Genomic DNA, 18,097 nt, shown 5'->3' with positions numbered 1-18,097 from the left:
TGTATAATGAGATAAGAATCCAATGTCTTTGTTCAGACCAGGTCTCTCCATGGTTTTAAGTTTGGTAATAAGTTGCAATTCAGCAGCTTCTCTTTCCAGTCTATTTCTGAAATTCCTTTGTAATAGAACAGCTACTTTGAGATCTTGTATAGAATGTCCTGGGAGATTGAAGTGTTCTCCTACTGGTTTCTCTGTCTTGTGGTTCCTGATGTCAGATTTATGTCCGTTTATTCTTTGGCATAAGGTTTGGCCTGTTAGACGATGAGCAATTAAATAGTCCCGAGGAATAGTCTAAACAGGAATGTCTTCAGCAAGCGCCAAAAAGAGTAAAATATGAAGGCGCCTGCTTGATCTCAATAGGCAGGGAGTTCCAAAGTTTAGGATCTGCCACACTAAAAGATTATGTTCTTACATATGCGGAATGGGTAATTTGCGGCACAAATTTGTAGAGCCAATTCTGCCAGTCAAAGCGGTTGAGTGGGCACATGTAGGGAAGGCAATTTCGTAGGTAAACTGGTCCGAAGTTGTTATGGGCTTTACATACTAATGGCAACCCCTTGAACTCAACCTGCTGTCAGATCAGCAACCAGTTCAAATATCTGAGCACAAGTGGCAGAGTGTCAGGCCTAATGGGCACAGCAGTTCATCCTCTGTAGGTCTTGCCCCATGGATCAGTTGCTGAGACTGAAAGCCCCCACCAACCCACAATGGTCTAAATCCCCTCCTCTCCCAGGTTGCCCCCCCCCCAAGCAATCAGAGGCTATGCCTACGTGCAGCCAACCTCTCTTCCACCCTCTTCATGCCTCTTCTGATTCTGGGAGACAAGTGGGGACAGGGGTGCTAACTTGAATAAAATATTGCCGGGGGGGCCAGGTATGCCCTGCCGTGCATAATTGATCATATGAGGCGCTGCATGCACACCATTTGAAAGACAATACCCAAAGCTTGTCTCACACCCTGGCTGTGGCTGATGGGAGCTGTAGTACAAAAACTTCTGGAGGGCACCAGATTGGCAAAGGCTGATATAGATGCTGCATATGATAATAACGATTAAAGATGAGGCAGACTGAGAAAGCTCAAGCCAGCTATGCGAAAGAGGAGCAGCATGACTGCGCTGACTCATTTAAGCTGCTTGTGTGTGTGTATTTAAGAAGCTGCTAAGGCGCATGTTGTTATTAACAGTCTTATTTATTAGGACTTTTGGCTGGTATATGCCACTGGCAAAAAGCCCCATTTTGATTGCTCATCAAAGCAGGACACATAATTCCAATGGATCTGAGAGCAAACAGAACGGAAGGAATTGTCTTTTTAAATGCTTGATGATACAATATTGATATTATTATTATTATTAATAATAAATTGATATCTGTTGTGCTTTCAGGTCAGCTTCCTTGTCTGTTCTTTTTGCATCTAATCTATCTCTGATTTCACTATACCCCCCCCCCCCATGCGCATATATGTTTGACAATTCAGGGTTGCACTTCACACAACTGACGGAGTAGACTGTAGCCTACAAACACTCATGCCACATCACATTCCCTCGTTGTTAATGTGCTGCAAGATTCTGATTTTTTGCTACGACTTGCTAGCTACTCTCCTGGAAGTTGCCCCCTGTAACATGTCCTGGCGTCAGAGCAGCCCGATACTTCATTTCGACACATGCCACTTTAAATTATGCTGCCCTCGTGCCAAAAGATGAATAAGTGTGCTAAGATTCTATGGCAAACATGCAGGCTTTTCTCAACAAATGAGTCAGTATAATGAAAGGTTTTTTGCAACCACTGTTTTATAAAACTCGTAGTTTTAATAAACACGAGCATGGTTATGATTATTTGTCTTTCACAGATACATTTCAGGGCAGTGTGCAAAATTCTCCAGCATCACAGATGAATGCCACACTCCAAGTGGCAGGAAAGAAACTTTGCTACTTTGACTCCTCTACCTTCTGTGGTTTATATAGATTCATGTTCTCCAAATGTTACCGTATTTTTCGCTCCATAAGACGCACCTGACCACAAGGCACACCTAGTTTTTAGAGGGGGAATGCAAGAAAAAAAATATTATTTAAAGGGAGCGCTGAGCAGAGTCTGTATGCATCCCAGGCTCTGCTCAGCGCTCCCTTTCATGAACCGCGTGGAGCGTGTGTGCGGCACTTGCAGGCTTTTCCCCGAGGAGCCCTCCCTCTGGCTGTTCTGGCTTCTGGGGTAGCCCCGAAGCCTCCGCAGGGGAGCGGGATGAAGGCTCCCCTGTGGAGGCTTCACTCGGCTAATCCAGTAGCCAGGACAGCCAGCGGGATTGCAGCGCAGCGATCCTGCTGGCTGTCCTGGCTTCTTCTTGGCTGCGCGCAGCCTCTCCAGGGCAAGGGGAGCCTTCATCCCCCTGCCCGGGAGAGGTTGTGCGCGGCTAAGGCTCCCCCAAGAGCTGCACTCCCTTTAAAGAATGCACAGAGTGTGTGTGCAGCTCTTGGGGGCTTTTCCCGAGGAGGGAGAAGGGCAGCCCTTCTCCCTCCTTGGGAAAAAGTCCCGAAGAGCCGCACACATGCTCCACGCGGCTCTTTAAAGGGAGCGCTGAGCAGAGCCTCCCGCCTGCATTTGCTCCATAAGACGCACACATATTTCCCCTTACTTTTTAGGAGGGGAAAAGTGCGTCTTATAGAGAGAGAAATTCTTTGTTGAAGGTCTGGGCTCACCGGACAGCAAGGAAAACTCAGGGGCTTTGGTGATGCACACATTTTGCTGACCACCACCCCTCCTCACACATGTGATGATTGCAGGGGATGTAGATGGAACAGGGGCAACACCAGACATTTGCTGCTTGAGGTAAAGGTCACGATGCCCCTGGCTCCCTTCCACATACAGAAGTCACCCAGGCTAGCAGATTACTATTTCTTCTTCAAGCCTGGCTATGGGTCAGCATCATCAGCCTGAAGGCAGCTGTCTATCTTAGGGGTGCAGGACAGGACACGTGGCAGACACAGTGCCATTCTCCAACATTTTGCCACTACTCCGTGTTGGCGGCATCGCTCTGCCCAATAGTAGAGCCAGGACTAGCTGTTCCTATCAGCTCAACAGAGCTGAATCTCACCCATTTGGGGCAAATCCATGGCTCACACCTACAGAACAGCCTTGAATGCTGTTAGGCCTGTGCCAAACATTCGTTTGGGGACTAGCTAAAAACTCTTACATCAAACCGACGTTTTCAGCTACCCCACACAATTAGATAGGTAAATCAGCTAAAACAGCTTCATATGTCCGGCTGTGGCTGGCTGAGAGGTGCCCAATTCTGTGGTTGCATTTCCTGTTCTGTATTGCAGATGTCTTAAAATGTAAAGCTATGCTTTACTTTAATAGAACATTCCCCCAATAGGTGTACATTTGTCATGGAGGAATTGCAACGTCCAGCCTTTGCTTCTGCAGGGGGTGGAATCTCATTAATGGTGAGAGCAGTTTGACAGTGAAAGCAGTTACCAAGTGTTGGCAGGATCTCCACTGGAACTCTTGAAGATGTTGGAGAATCAGATGCTTTAGCTTTCCTACATCAAACAGGCTGTTAGACTGAATCAGGTCCCCTCCAGCTGCCATGGACTCCAGTTCCCATCAGCACTAGCTAGCATGGCCAATGGTTAAGGATGGGAGCTGTAGCCCACCGTCTTAAGAGCACTGGTAAATCCAGGACTAATCTCTCTCTCCAATGCTGCAATTCTATGTTGTCCAAGAAAATGTGGATCCCTGCCTCTAAAGCAAGTGTTTCTATCGCTGCTGAAAAATGGCCTTTGGGATGTAGTCATATGAGTGAAGTCATGGACTGGGTGGATGCAGAAAAGTGGTGGGAGGAACCTGTTGAGGAACCCCCAGGAGAACTCCCAGGGGAAGAAGGCTCAGAGCAAGGGGACTGGTGGTGGGATGACAGTGAGTGGTCAGAGGGAGAAAAGGGGGCAGACTAGGTGGTGTTGGAAGTAGAAGAGGTAACAGGGTTCAGTGAGCAGGAGGAGGTTGTGGCAGAGAGCAGTTCAGACTGGAGGCTGGAACAGACCAAGAGGCCGCAATGAGGTAGGCAGCTAAAGAAGCCAGGGAGTCTCCCCTTCCAGATGAGACTAGCTCCCCTCCCCATTGGTCTCCTAGAACACACAGAGAAATGAAAAGGGCACAGCAGATACTGGTTGTACACGGACAGAGTCTTCAACTGCTTGGGAAAGACCCTGGAGAAGACGAGCCTTAGGGAGTGGTGGGGACCTTCAGTCCTTGAAACTGCCTCATTGGCCCAAGACCTGTTTTGGCTTCTTAAGAGAGTTAACTTCACTGACACCGTGTTTTTTATTGCTGATCTCTTATGCTTGACTCCAGCTCCTGACAAGTGTCATAGAGAAAATAAAACAAAACCTTTTGCTATTCACCAGAAAACTCCGTATGCTCAAACGTTCACCCTTTCTAGGTTTCCAGCTCATATTGCTGCAAATGTAAGCTTTAACAGAAGAGTGGGGAGCTGTGGCCTTCCAAATGCTGTTAAGACTCCAACTCCCATCAGCCTCAGCCACCATGATCTATTTTCAGGGAGGAAGGGAAGGGCAAAAATATCTGAGGTGGGATTAGACATTGCACATCCCACCTGTGCAAGCACTGCAGCTTGCCCAATGGAACAATGCCCCCTCTTCTCCCACAGTATGTTCTGGGTGTTCTCTTGACCTCCCAACCCCAAACCCGTTCCAGGGGACACATGGAGAGGAGAGGGAAGAAAGCCCCATTTTGTAAGTATAAATCCTTGCAAAGGATTTCCACTGCCAATGCTTATTAGGAGAATCCCCTCTCCTGTCTAGGTTCAAATACCATGGGGCTGGCTTTGCTGAGATGTAGGGAGGAGCATCAAAAATCTTCCAGCTTTAGCTGAAAATAGGATTAATACACAACCTCAGACTGTGGTGAGGGCAAGCATAACCTGGATTGTGAAGCGGGTGGCCATTACGGTATGTGCTACAATCCCTCCACAAAAATGAGCTCAATGTTTAAATCCCCACTCCCCCAAAAATCAAGCTTTTAGGAGAGTGATGTGCTTCTTTACAAATCATAACACAGAAATTCAGATGTTTAACAAATCAGATGCCAAGCAGCTGCATTTTAAATTAACATATATTTTACTGTCTCAATCACAGCAACCTCATACAGTAAGATACACATAAAAGTATAGTTTGCATGGTATCACTTGCAATTTAACACTGTTAAATACCACAGGTATTCCATGACAAATATGTACACAGGACTGTTTTTTTTCTTTTTAAAGCAATATAATTAGTCCCTGCTAGGTTCACTGTATAAATTACGTGGCATCACAGTTTTTGTTCATTTAGTGTCATGTGAGTAGTAGTATGGAACCTGAACAAGAGAGGAACTAGAAGCTGTACAGTATAGCAGCCAAGGAAAGACAGGCATGGTACTCGGAAGAGGCTGAGCAGAAACGGAATACATCAAAATGAACTCTACAGGCTGATACTTTAGAAAGAGTAAAATTATTTCAAATTTGGCATTATATACACATTTTATCTACAGGTATATGAATATATGCTTCTAAAAAAAAAATCCATCTAAGATTATGAAAACCTTCATCGTTCACTTAAGCAATGATTTTACACAGACCTTCCCAGTCAGCAAGCTAATACTTGCCTGCAAAGAAAATAAAATGCTGAATGCAGTAGTATGCCATCGCAATAATCTCATTTCTACTTTTCTCAACCATGTATTCTTTTCTTGGTAACGCTTTGCTGTTGGCAACATTCCAGAAAGATCATGTGAAACAGTGTATTTGATGCTCAATCACAACAGAAGAATTTCACCAAATCTACAATGTGTTTAATCCCTTTATGTTTCTGCCACCCCCACCCCTGCCACACACTGGCTATTCATGTAAGCTTCTGTCACAGAAAGGGTGAAAGGACTGCAAGTCTTAGAATCAACAACCACGCTCTTAAAAATTAACAGTTTTAAGGTCAAATGTAATCTGCCACAAAGTTCAAAACTCAATGCAATGGAATAGCAATTAAACATAAAGGGCGAATTATTTAAAAAGGACAGTTTGATATCCTTTGTGGCTTAAGAAATTTCAGTTGGCTGGGAATGGTGCAATCCCTGTTATTTTAACCATCATTATTTCTAGTGCGCTGTGGCTGTGTACTTTATGCAAACACACTCCCGTGAGCATGGATGGGAGAAAGCATGTATGCATAGCCGAATCTTCTACATCCTTGCTGTGGCTAAAAATCATTACAAGGGGAAAAGCTTCACTTCTGCATGAAACGGTTGGAGCCAAGTGACTTGCCCACCTCTCTCTGACAAAGCTCCAGAGGCAGAATTTCAAACCAGGTGAAAGAAGCAAAGAGACTAATGGATTTGAGGGACACCTGTCTACCACAACAGCTGTAATAAGCTGTAGGTGAAATACAGTACAAGGAAAAAATAATGTTACCTGAAAAAATAACCCAGAGACTTCATTTACAAGACCTTATATATATATATATATATTTAAAAAACCACAACATACTGAATATATTTATTTAAAAATAATCTGCTTCCAAATCACCTATTTACAGTAGAAACAACTGGATTTGATACATGTGCAACAGAAGGTGAATCTGATCATAATTCATTGGGAACACTCCAGGCGTAACGTAACACATACTGATTCACTTCTTAATACTAGAACAGTTAAAAAAACAACCACACACACAAGGTGTATTGGCAACACCGAAAAATAAAGCAAATATTCAGTTTAGAATTTGATTTTATATGCTTGAGATGGTGAAGGAAAAGTAGAAGAGACACAAGGAATAGATGCCATGGTGATTTTGCCTTTTGGAGCTTAAGTAATGCTATTAATTTTCCTTTTTTAAAATAAAAAAAAATCACTTTTTTGGCAAACACAAAGGAATATTCCGTGCAAGTTACCAAAACAGACAATTTCACAATTCACTGAAAATGCTGTTCTTAAGTTTCTTGGCCATCTTTCTAGTTACTACTCTGGTGCTGTGTTATGTGGATGAGGCAGTGTGACAGCCACAAAGCACAGACATATGATGTCTTTAGAAAAAAATGAATTGCAATACCTGCCTGCTTCTAAAAAAAAAGGAAAAAATTGCTCCTCTCTCCCATCTAGAATGGAAAAGCAGCTAAGAGTCACCTAAAACAATAGCAGCAGTGTCAATTATTGAATAGACAACATTTGTAAAGTCACATCATTGAAGACTGGCACTATGTTAAGATGTATATGTCCAATGTTAGGGCGTGTCTACTTTTTTATTTCTCCTAAGAGGTCAGTAGGATACTTCTAGGAACATCAGAATGTTTTGTGTTTTTAGCCCTTTTGTCCCAAATTATAGGATTTCCAAAAAACAGAAGATAAAAATAAAGGTCTATCTATAAACCATGTGTGGTAGCTGGTTTGATTTATAGTTTAACTGATTGTTTGGCAAGAACCTATGAAGCTCACTTTTTCGACAGCAGGGATCATAATAGTAAGCAGTGAGGCAAGGATCGCAGGAAACTTTTGAACAAAAAGTGCATGTGTTTGTAGCTCCTGGTCTGTTGCAAAATCCACAGCGTGAAGAGCCTGAAGGCTTCGATTTTGAACTGTACTGAGACACTCGGTCTTGAGTCTGCAACATGTACTGAGGCTTCTCCCTTATCACCGACCCAGAAGATATGCCTTCACTTGCAAGAGTTTTGAGTGAATAGCTGCTCTGCTTCATTGGTGGATATTCCTGCCTGCAGATGAGCAAGTTGTCGCACTTTTGGCAAATGGAGGTGCCGCAAGATAATCCACAGTTTTGGCACTTAAGGGAAGTGGTATCTTTGGCTAGATGTGTACGTTTATGGTAAGTTGGGTTGGCATCGTTCTTTAGCAGCCATACATCATGTTTAGTGGGTTCTTGTCTCTTGAACATACTTCTAGAATCAGAGTCAGTATATAAATCTAAATCATCTTGAGGGGAATAGTAAGTACTGTATGGAATACCCGTTCTTAATATGCCGTTGGTATGGGATGAAACTGGCAAATATTCATCAGAACATCCATGCGGAGAACTTGACATGGCAAGGAGGGATGGTGAAGGACGAATTATTTCATCTTTAATGTCATCTTCAGTATCAACCAAAATGGGTTCTTTTCTGAGACTCAAGGATGTCATCAAAGGTGGCTTCTTATTTTCCAAGTAACTATCATAGGCATCCACTGATTTAGAAGCTTTGCTAACTTTGGGCTTGAAGTAATCTTTACAGCCTCTCTCACTTGCAGATTTCTGAAGTACCATTCGTGACATGGAAGTGTTTAGATTTTCTTTGCATTCTGCACGACGCTTCAAGGCATCTGAGCAGCCTCGGACATCACTGCTATTCTTTCTTTCATTTACAATATCAAGTTCTGTGTAACCTTTATCTTTCACTTGCAAATGAATTTCAATCAATTGTTCACACTCTAATTTGGCCAAGAAAAGTTCAAATGATACCATCTTTACCTGGAGGGTATCAACCATGTCTTTGAGTTTATACATAGTTCCAAGTTCTTGGATGTATCCCATTGAGTTAAGTATCTGTCTTATATCCTCATCTGGTATTGTAGACTTTACATAATAAACAAAAGGTCCTGTGTAAGTCTGAAGATGGGAAAGAGAAAAAAAATGGTAAACATAGTATTCAACTAAGTGCTCAAATGTAATTCTGAAATAGTGACATATGTTATAACCAGTGCTTTTTTTTGGGGGGGGGGGACGTAGGGCGATGCATACCCCTAAACATTTTGTAAATCTTTGTACTTTTGTCCATTTACTGTATTTATTTTCCCCAATTTGAACTATAAGATGGTGATTTTCTTGAGTCAAAATGAGAGTACCCCTAAACATTTTTTGGGGGGAAAGCACTGGTTATAGCCACATGAGGGGGTCATACACTTTCAAAAAACAGGGTTTGGTGCTAAAATTCAGGATAATTCTATGCACAATCCACTTGAGCACACTAAGGCAAATTAATTTCAATTGGTTGCAGCCAAAGCATGGCTACATTGTGGTAATGTCAGCATACGGATTCCTGCTTGTGCAACAGGTCTTTCCTCCCTCTGTGTATCCCCTAAATATGTTCTAGGGATTCCCAACCCTCCATAGAAGATTTGGAGCAGGCAGGGCTAAAGTTCTGTTGGGCAAGCAGAAATCCTTGTGTTGACAGGACACAAGAGATGAATACCACCCCGTGGCAATACATTCACCAGAGAATTTTACCATACCAACTGCTCTCTGATTCAACTTCTACAGTTAAGTATGATACTCCAGTAAAGATTAAACCAGGCAGAGGGTGAATCTGTGACCCAAAGGTATTCTTAAGTCAAAAGTTCTCCCATCTTCCACGATAGTATACTTTGTTTTAATCTACCATAGAGAACTGTATCAGGTGTAGTGGGGTGGGACAACTGGATATTTTTGGTACCTAGGAAACCATGGAGGAACTGAAATGATGGGACGGGTACAGAAAATGCATGTTTTGCTAAAACCAGTCAGTGAAATTGTAAAGATTTATAGTTAAACTGTACTAATGTTTTGGTGTTGATATATTTGCTAGAATCATGACCAGTATTGCTAGATAGAATCCTTAACTGCTCCAAACACTAAAATATATTTTAAAAAGGAAGGGGAGATACAGAGAATAAATTGGCATCAGGATCTAAAACACTGTTACTAGGACTAGAAAAGCAATTTATACATTAGCTTAGATTATGGGAAGCAACACCAGATTTATATACACATGCCCTGGAAATGGCTGTGGACGATTCTTCTTCTTGAACACCAGCATCAAGGCTACAGGAATCCAATGGGTCAGGTGTAGAGGATTTTTCAACCATGTAAATCAGAATGAGGAACCTGTGGTCCAACATCTGAAGGGTCACAACTCCCATCATTCCTGTGGCAATGGTTGATGGGAGCTATAGTCCAATAACATCTGATGGATCAAGATTTTCCCAGCTCATGCTGTAAATACAGTAGCTGACCTTTAGGCTTCCTACCATACAGGGACACACCATCTATACTATTCATTAAGAAACTATTAGTGCAAAGAATTGAAAATTCAGGCTAGAATAACACTTTCCTGGGTGGGTGGGTAGGTAAAAAGAGACCAATACCAAACTCTCATTATTTATTCTTTCTAACTTTACATTTCATGACTGAACTTTTCATTATTTTCCTTACAGGCCACAGTATGGAGAGCACTAGGGAAGTGGGTGAGAAATGTACATTGAGGAATTGCACTGAAGTTATTCATTTAGAATAATGAGGTGATTCTAAAATAAAATGCAATGAAAATATTCGCTGAACTCGAGGATAGGAATTGGCAAGGCTGAATGCAGAAATCAGGGTTATAGTAACAAAACTTAAAGCCAAATTCCAACCCAACTGAAGCTCACAGGGCAAGCTTTCTTGAATCGTTATTTCAGGTGAAAATCTACTTTGCATCCTAAATTACAATAAAGATTAACTGGTCTGAACAAAGGACATGAAGTCTGGGCACAACTGCCCTAAATGCATTTATAAAAGCAACCAGACTTTCGCCTTGCATTTATTTTTTAATCTTTGGAATAAATTTGAGTGCTACACACCACCTTACAGATAGAACAGATGCCCTTTTAAGAGTTGAAAGCACAAATATTTAGATTACAAAAGACATATTTGCACACTCTTACCTTTATATTTTTGAATTCCTTCTTCCAAGGGTAAAGAAAAAGATTAACTCCAACTGATTCCAGAACGCCAAATGCATTTTGGAGTGAACGCAAACTTGAAGATTTCAAGGACCTAAGTGAATTTTCAACTATCTCATAAAATTTTATCAGCCGGAATCTGTAGAAGGGATCAATCTTGGGAAAACAGAGTAAGGTTGAAGCTGTCACTTGTAGACACTCATCACTAACTGAGTGCTGCTTCTTGTCAGAGGTATTCAATTTGGATTCATGAAACTGTACATACTTCCTAAATACATCGTCTTTATATTTTGCATCCATCTGAAGTTAGATTCTAGCACGCTCAAGGGCGGCTACCTCATCTCTTTCATGGCTACAGTGAGGCAGGCTGGGGAGGAGGAGGCGGCAATGTAAGATAGTGCTGCAGAGTCTTCTGAAAGAAAAGAAGACACAAATCACTTACCATTACTACTAAAATCTCTCATCTCTCACCCTACTTTACTATTGTAAGAGCCTGCTGAATCAAGGCCAATGTGGTCTAGCATTCTGTTCTCACTGCGGCCAACCAGATGCCTGTGGGAAGCTTATAAAGATGTGAGTGCAACAGCACTCTGTCCACCTGCAATTCCCAGAAGCTGGTGTTAACAGACATGCTGCCTCTCACTGTGGCAGCAGAGCATAGCCATCATGGCTATCAGCTGCTGATAGCCTTACCCTCCACAATCTTATCTAACCCTCTTTTAAAGCCATCCAAGTTCACAGCCACCACTGCCTCCTCTGGAAGCGAGTGAATTTCAGTTCAACTATGCACTGTGTGAAGAAGTATCCTTTTACCTTTCCTGAATCTTCCAATGTTTAGTTTCCTGAGATGTTCACAAATTCTCATGTTATGTGACAGAGAAACTTCCACTTTCCACTTTCTCCACACCATGCATAATTAGTATTAACATCTCTATTACGTCACTTTTACTTGTATTTTCCCAAAACTAACAAGTCCCAAATGCTGCAAACTTTCCTCACAGGGGAGCGGCTTCATCCCCTTAATAACTTGGGTTGCCTGTTTCTGGACCATTCCCAACATCTTTTTGTAGTTGGGAATAGTTGGGAAACTATGAGGCAAGTGTCCCACAATGAATTTTTACAAAGAAATAAAAGAAACCAGGAGGGCGGAAGGATTAAAGAAGAAAAAAGGGGGGGAGGAAAAAAAGAGAGGTGTGTGTCCAAAACAAAACCAACAATGACTGCTACTGCAGCATACTGGCCTAGTGACAGAGCTGTGAATCAGAAAGCCTCCGGTTCAAATTGTGCCTTCTACTATGAACTTACTTAGGTGGCCTTAGGCAAGAAACTCGTGCTTGGTCTCATCGCTGGATGTGCAACATTGGGGCAACCCTCACTTACCTTAAATGGTTGTTATAAGGATTACTGGTGTGGTATATGTATAACTCTTTGAACATTTGGGAGGAATGTCATCTTGCTTGTTAATGGTGTTTCACTGGGTTAGGGATCAGAACTGACAAGTACAGTGGTGCCCCGCAAGACGAACGCCTTGCAAGATGGAAAACCCGCTAGACGAAAGGGTTTTCCGTTTTGGACGCACTTCGCAAAACGAATTTTCCTATGGGCTTGCTTCGCAAGACGAAATGTCTTGTGAGTTCCTGCGGGGTTCCCCCCCTTTTTCTAAGCCGCTAAACCGTGTATCAGCTGATCCGCTGATAAACCGCTTATCAGCTGATCCGCTAAAAGTCGCTAAACCGCTACTAGCGCTAATCCGCTAAGCTGTCAATGGGCTTGCTTCGCAAGACGAAAAAACCGCTATACGAAGAACCTCACGGAACGGATTAATTTCGTCTTGCGAGGCACCACTGTAAGTCAATTCTATAAAGCCTACAGAAAGTTTTGTTTGGCTAGAGAACTTGATGTAATCTTACTGCAATGTGACACTCTGCTATTCAAATTCATCACCGAAGTAATAAATGACAAAAAAGGATGCAACTCAGCCCTCTACATGGGATAAGCCGAATACTACACTAGGCATTTTTCTTTAATGGCTAATAAAATGAAGGCCTGTGTAATTTGAACAGTCAACTCCTACAACAATTTTCCTGCTTATGTGAAATCATCCACAACTTCGAAACCAATCATATGGGGAAATTAACATTATTGCTCATAAGAAAAAGCAGTTCCACATAGTGCCTGATCAAATGCCAAATTGTTCAGCTTTGTCTATCAGTGGTTCTGAAGGAGCTTTACCCTGTGATGTGAGGCACACTCCTCTATAGAAAAAAAATCACATTGAGTTCACTTGGACGTTGTTCTAGGTAGAATTGCAGCCTGCAACACTAGACTAAGAGGTGTTGGAATCAACTACATTCTTTTGGAAAAATGTATAATATTTGCATCTCTTTTCCATCCTAATTATGGCTTACCATCTGTATATGTTCAGTTCCTGCAAAGTAGCTTACTAGCACCTTCAGATGTAAATGCCAGAGCCCTGACTCTGCAGAGACTAAACTCAAGGCAGCTTGCAGGAGGCCTATTCCCTGTGTAAAGTTAAATGGGTATTAAATGTTTTATTTCTGGAAGCTTACAGACAAGACAGATTTTTGAAAATGTATCTACAGATCCAAGAATTTAGCTCAACATCACACCAGACAAACTTCCAAGTTTTCAGCTACCAGAAGCCATTCTTACTGAGCCACGCACCTGCGCTTTCTCCAGCCTCAGGCTTATCTCTTCTTATCACCATAGACTACAATGCAGAACACTATAATCAGGGCGTTAGCTTCTGACTCCTTTGGCAAACACTTAAGCATGCAGAATCTGTACAAAAAATACAGGTGGAAAGTCTTGGAAATTCCAACATTACTAGTACAGTGGTACCTCTGGTTACAGACACTTCAGGTTACAGACTCTGCTAACTGAGGTAATAGTACATCATGTTAAGAACTTTGCTTCAGGATGAGAACAGAAATTGTGTGGTGGTGGCGCAGTGGCAGCGGGAGGCCCCTTGGGCTAAAGTGGTACCTCAGGTTAAGAACAGTTTCAGGTTAAGAACGGACCTCCAGAATGAATTAATTTCTTAACCCGAGGTACCACTGTATAGTTTTGAGCCCCTCACTTTCTAAGATTACTGTACACCCTTTTCTAAATTAAGTCTTCATTTAGATTGTGGACCATGAGCTGAATATATATGGATGTCCCACAACAGAAAATAAATATAAAAAAGACAAACAAAGATGAATTTAAAAACACCAAGAGAGTAATCATTGGAAACTTTTCACATCACAAGACCTGTGCCCCTGTGTATTACTTAATTCTTCCAGCAGAAAGTCAGTGCCTAACAATGAAGTGACCAATCAACACCTTCAAGCTATTTTGAAAAGAACTGCAAGGTGATCCTCACTCCTAAGGAAAGGTCCCCATCCCCAGGGGGGGGTAAAATCCAACCCTGCAAAGGTCACAGTCCTTACAATGGATGTGCGCCCCAGCTACAAATAGGCCCCTGGTCCCTTGCACAACCTGACCTGAGAGACAGGCATGGAATGCAATCCCAGAAAGAAAGCACCACTCTGCTCCTTACTTTTCGGCCACGGTTCTCCATCAGCCCGAGCCTAAGCTGCTTCCAAGGTGCAAGGCCAAAAACAGCGCTCAGAACAGAGGCACGTTTTGTGTGGCAGGGGAGGGGGGTAGATTTAAACGAACAAAACCAGCCTCTACCCCCATTATATAGAGAGAGGGGGGCTGGTTTGTGTGTGTGTGTGTGTATGTACATATATATTTGTGTGTGTGTGCATACACACACACACACACCCTTCAACCTATATATATATATATATATATATATATATACACACACACACACACACACACACACCCTTCAACCTATATATATATATATATATATATATATACACACACACACACACACACACCCTTCAACCTATATATATATATATATATATATATACACACACACACACACACCCTTAAACCTAGGTCCTTAAAGCTAGGAGGAAGGCCAGCGTAAAAAATGCAACTGCAGGGGGTGACCATCTGCCTAGTCCTTCCTCAACTGGGCGGGTGTGTGTGAGAGAGAGAGAAGGGTGGGCGAACAAACGAAGACCTCGGAAATCCTCACAGGCTCCCTTCGCCAAGTATGAGAAGGGACCCGGGGACCCCGGGAAGAGAACCCGCCCGAGGGGAGGAGAAGTACGGGCGAAGTAGGAAGTCAACCCCCCCCTCACCCGCCGCCGCCGCCTTCCCCTTCGCCCCCCCAGCCGGGGGTCGCCTGAGGGCCCCCCTCCTCTCCCCAAGAGGCTTCCCAGTCCTCCTTCGGCCCCCAACCTCCCCCGCCCCCCGCCCGCTGTCGCGAAGCGGTACCCACCGACTCTTCTGCCCTCCCTTCGAAATCTCGCGAGGCGCAGCGCGAGAAGCCGGCGGTGCTGGCGGCGGCAGCAACTGCCCCTTCTCCTCCTCTTCGCCTCCCACCCTGGACCACAGACCTGCAACCGCCGCCGCCACTTTCGCCAGCCAGGAAGTCGCTCGTAACCCGGACGCGCAACATCCTGTCACTCTCTCTTCCTTGCCCCGCCTCCCAACCGGAAACCGGAAGAGAGCGCGACTCCTGTCTCAAAACCTCCTCTCGCTCTCTCTGTGTGTGCGTCCTTCACACTCGCCCCTCGGAGGGTCCGCACGGGCCTTAATTTAAAAAAAAAAAAAAAATTCTGCCCCGCGTTCTTTTTCTCTCCCCCCCCACCCCAAATAAAACCGCAAAAGGGGCTTGGGCTGCGGCGGAGCATTTGAGAAAACTCGGTCCATTTGGGGCGCTGCGGAACTCCCTGCCACTTGAGAACGACGCGGAGGGCGGCGCCTTCCGCGGTGCTCCGCTTAAAAGCGTTATTTGGTTTAAAAAGCGCTTGGGAAGCGGAAGTAATTTTAATCCGTTTTAGTTCTTTGTTGTGTTTGCGAAGTGAGGGTTGCGGAGTTTTCTCCTCGATTCTGGTTTTTTAAAAAATATTTTCGTCACCCGCTTTGAGGATTTTTTTGGGGTGTGTGTGTGTGTGTGTGTGTTTTAACGATCAAGAAGTGAAGTAAATAAGTGTGTGCTGTGTGCGTGCGACTCCAGACAGCGGTGGGTTGTATAAAAGGAGGCTGAGGATCCAAACTATCCTCAGCGTTAACATGCTGTACACGGAATGCCTCGGGGGAGAGCCACAAACTGGGCAGAAATCACATTTTAAAAAATAAAGTAAGTTGCAACCTAAGTTTGAAATGAGCATAATCTTCTGTTTTTCCCTTTTTAACTTTTGTTTGGAGGCTGGAAGGCAACTATGCTCGCCACCTAATCGCAGCCATGCAAAAACATACCGATTCCTTCGTTTATTTCTAATTCTAGCTTCCACGGCGGGGTTGGAGGCGTTAGGCTCTTTTGGGATCTTTCCTCCCCAATCTATGAGTTGCTCTAACGTTTTTTCTAGTATCTATGCGCCTGGCGAAACGAGTCTTCGAGGGCGCATGCGTCGAATTCTGTATCTTTAGCTTTTTTAATATTTAAATAATAAATATTTAAACCCTCATTAGTAGCAGCATGGTACTTACTCACCTTCCTCGCTCCGCCTTTCGCTAGTGCCCGTTTCTTACTCCGGGAGCACGTCCGTCAGGTGGTGATTCTGGCAGCTGCAAAGATAAGGAAGGAGGGGAGGGGTGGGGAGGGGAGAGAAGGGCTTTTCTTAAGTCGATGGAAACGTCGGGATCAGCGGGAGATTGACGTTCCCTGCACGTGTGTGACGTCATAAACAATGTAAAGCCACGGGATCCCCTCCAAAGCCCAGCAGCTATGCGTTGCATTGCATCAATACACTTCTGAGCAAAATAACTTAAATGGATTTCTGCTAGGCAGTAGGACCTGTAACAAATTGTTGCAGCCTGCAGTAGGGTAGGCAGCTAGGACACCCCATTCCCTTCTTACATACACATCCCCCTCCCTACACACTCATCTAATGTAGTACCACAATCTGTTCGCTAATTGTTGGGTTTCTCTTGGGGGGAATGGAGGGCTCCTTCCCCCTCCCCCCAAAAAAGTTATTTGTGCAATTGCAAAAGTTTTTTGTACCTCCTCCTACCTCTGTCATGTGTGGGTGATGTCATTTTCAATCCATTTGATTCAATCCTGCCTTGAATCTGCTGGCTTTCAGAAATCAAAGGCCAGACATTTTAGTAGAATATGGATGGGGTGGTTAATCCAGAGAGGAATTCCAGCAAAAGATTTTCAGTTCAGAATCTGGAAGTTTCACTACCAGTTCATTGCAGTTAATCTGTAGTGGCTCAGAGCCATCAGTCCACTCCAGGGAACTAGTAGGATACATTTGTTTCACAATAATTAAAACTCAATCACATCAATGAAATTCAGCTATGTCATTAATTTTTAACTCCATCCAACATCTTGTATTGAAAGAAGACAGAGAAGAATAGTCCTATTCTTAAAAAGATCATTATTTTTTCCTCAGTAGCTTTGGACTTCAATGAAGAAAACAGTGTTCATTAAATTTTCCTTCTGTACAAAAAGCCTCCAAACCATACATGACCAATAACATAATAAGTAAAATGTGCTCACATCCTCCAGCCCTGAAACTAATGTCAGCAAACCCACTCTATCCTGCCTGCTGGCTGTATGATTACTTACTTTCTAGCAGCTTCCTCTGTTTTAAACGTTTCCCTTGAGGGAAAAAGAAGATTTTAAACAAATACTGTAATAAGTGCCTGCTTCAACAGTCAGGCTGAGCAATCCTCTCTTCCTTCATGTGTTGCCTGAAGATAGATTTAAAGCCCATATCAGTGCATACATTCCGCTACATGAACCATAATGTTTTCCTTTTGGCTCCCTAATACATAGACTTAGTTCCGCAGCATCCCTTAGTATGTGCTAATTACATTCCACACTATGAATTATATTCAAAGTAGGCTTTTCCCACCCACATCCTTTTGCAAAACCAGAACAAGGCTCATACATATTTCTAGTTTTCCTATTGGATGCAGCATTAGTGTAGTGGGTTTTTTTTTGGGGGGGGGGGGAGTAGGCTATATGAGACATCCTTCTACCTCCTGGTGCCTGCAAGTGTTAAAATATTATTCAGGCTGGTTTCCTGTGTTGGGGCGATGGCCTGGGTGATGGACCATTAAGAGAACCACGAAAGGGGTCTCTGTGTGAGACGGAAAGTGGACTGAGGTGGAAAGGGGAAGGTCTAGGGGTTAGTTGGGGGGGCAGTGACAGGGACCAGAGGGCTGGGGGTGACAAGGTGGATGTGGCTGGTGAGCAAAGCAGGAGCACAGCCTATAGTATACACAAGAAGACGGGGACGACTGAGCTGATTTAACAGGCTTGCTGGAATGT

The 18,097-nt window shown here is 43.5% G+C and overlaps 1 protein-coding gene across 9 annotated transcripts; it reads right to left on the bottom strand.

The window, feature by feature from the left end:
- Window positions 1–5,109: 5,109 nt before the first annotated feature.
- Window positions 5,110–16,459, bottom strand: SPATA2 (spermatogenesis associated 2). 9 transcript variants are annotated; one of them, XM_079979488.1, is made up of 4 exons: window positions 16,310–16,427; window positions 15,210–15,405; window positions 10,708–11,137; window positions 5,110–8,635 (listed from the first exon to the last, which is right to left on the bottom strand). In XM_079979488.1, exons 3-4 carry the CDS (start codon window positions 11,023–11,025, stop codon window positions 7,397–7,399), a joined length of 1,557 nt encoding a protein of 518 aa, XP_079835614.1. In that variant the 5' UTR covers window positions 11,026–11,137; window positions 15,210–15,405; window positions 16,310–16,427; the 3' UTR covers window positions 5,110–7,396. The 9 variants fall into 9 exon arrangements, with proteins under 9 accessions (XP_079835614.1, XP_079835616.1, XP_079835613.1 ...); XM_079979490.1 differs by having other exon boundaries at window positions 10,708–11,134; XM_079979487.1 differs by lacking the exon at window positions 15,210–15,405 and having other exon boundaries at window positions 16,310–16,459.
- Between the last annotated feature and the right edge of the window lie 1,638 nt (window positions 16,460–18,097).

Source organism: Podarcis cretensis (genome assembly GCF_951804945.1).
Source record: "Podarcis cretensis genome assembly, chromosome: 6".
Taxonomy (NCBI): Eukaryota; Metazoa; Chordata; class Lepidosauria; order Squamata; family Lacertidae; genus Podarcis; species Podarcis cretensis.
This window is presented reverse-complemented; position numbering and strand designations above follow the sequence as displayed.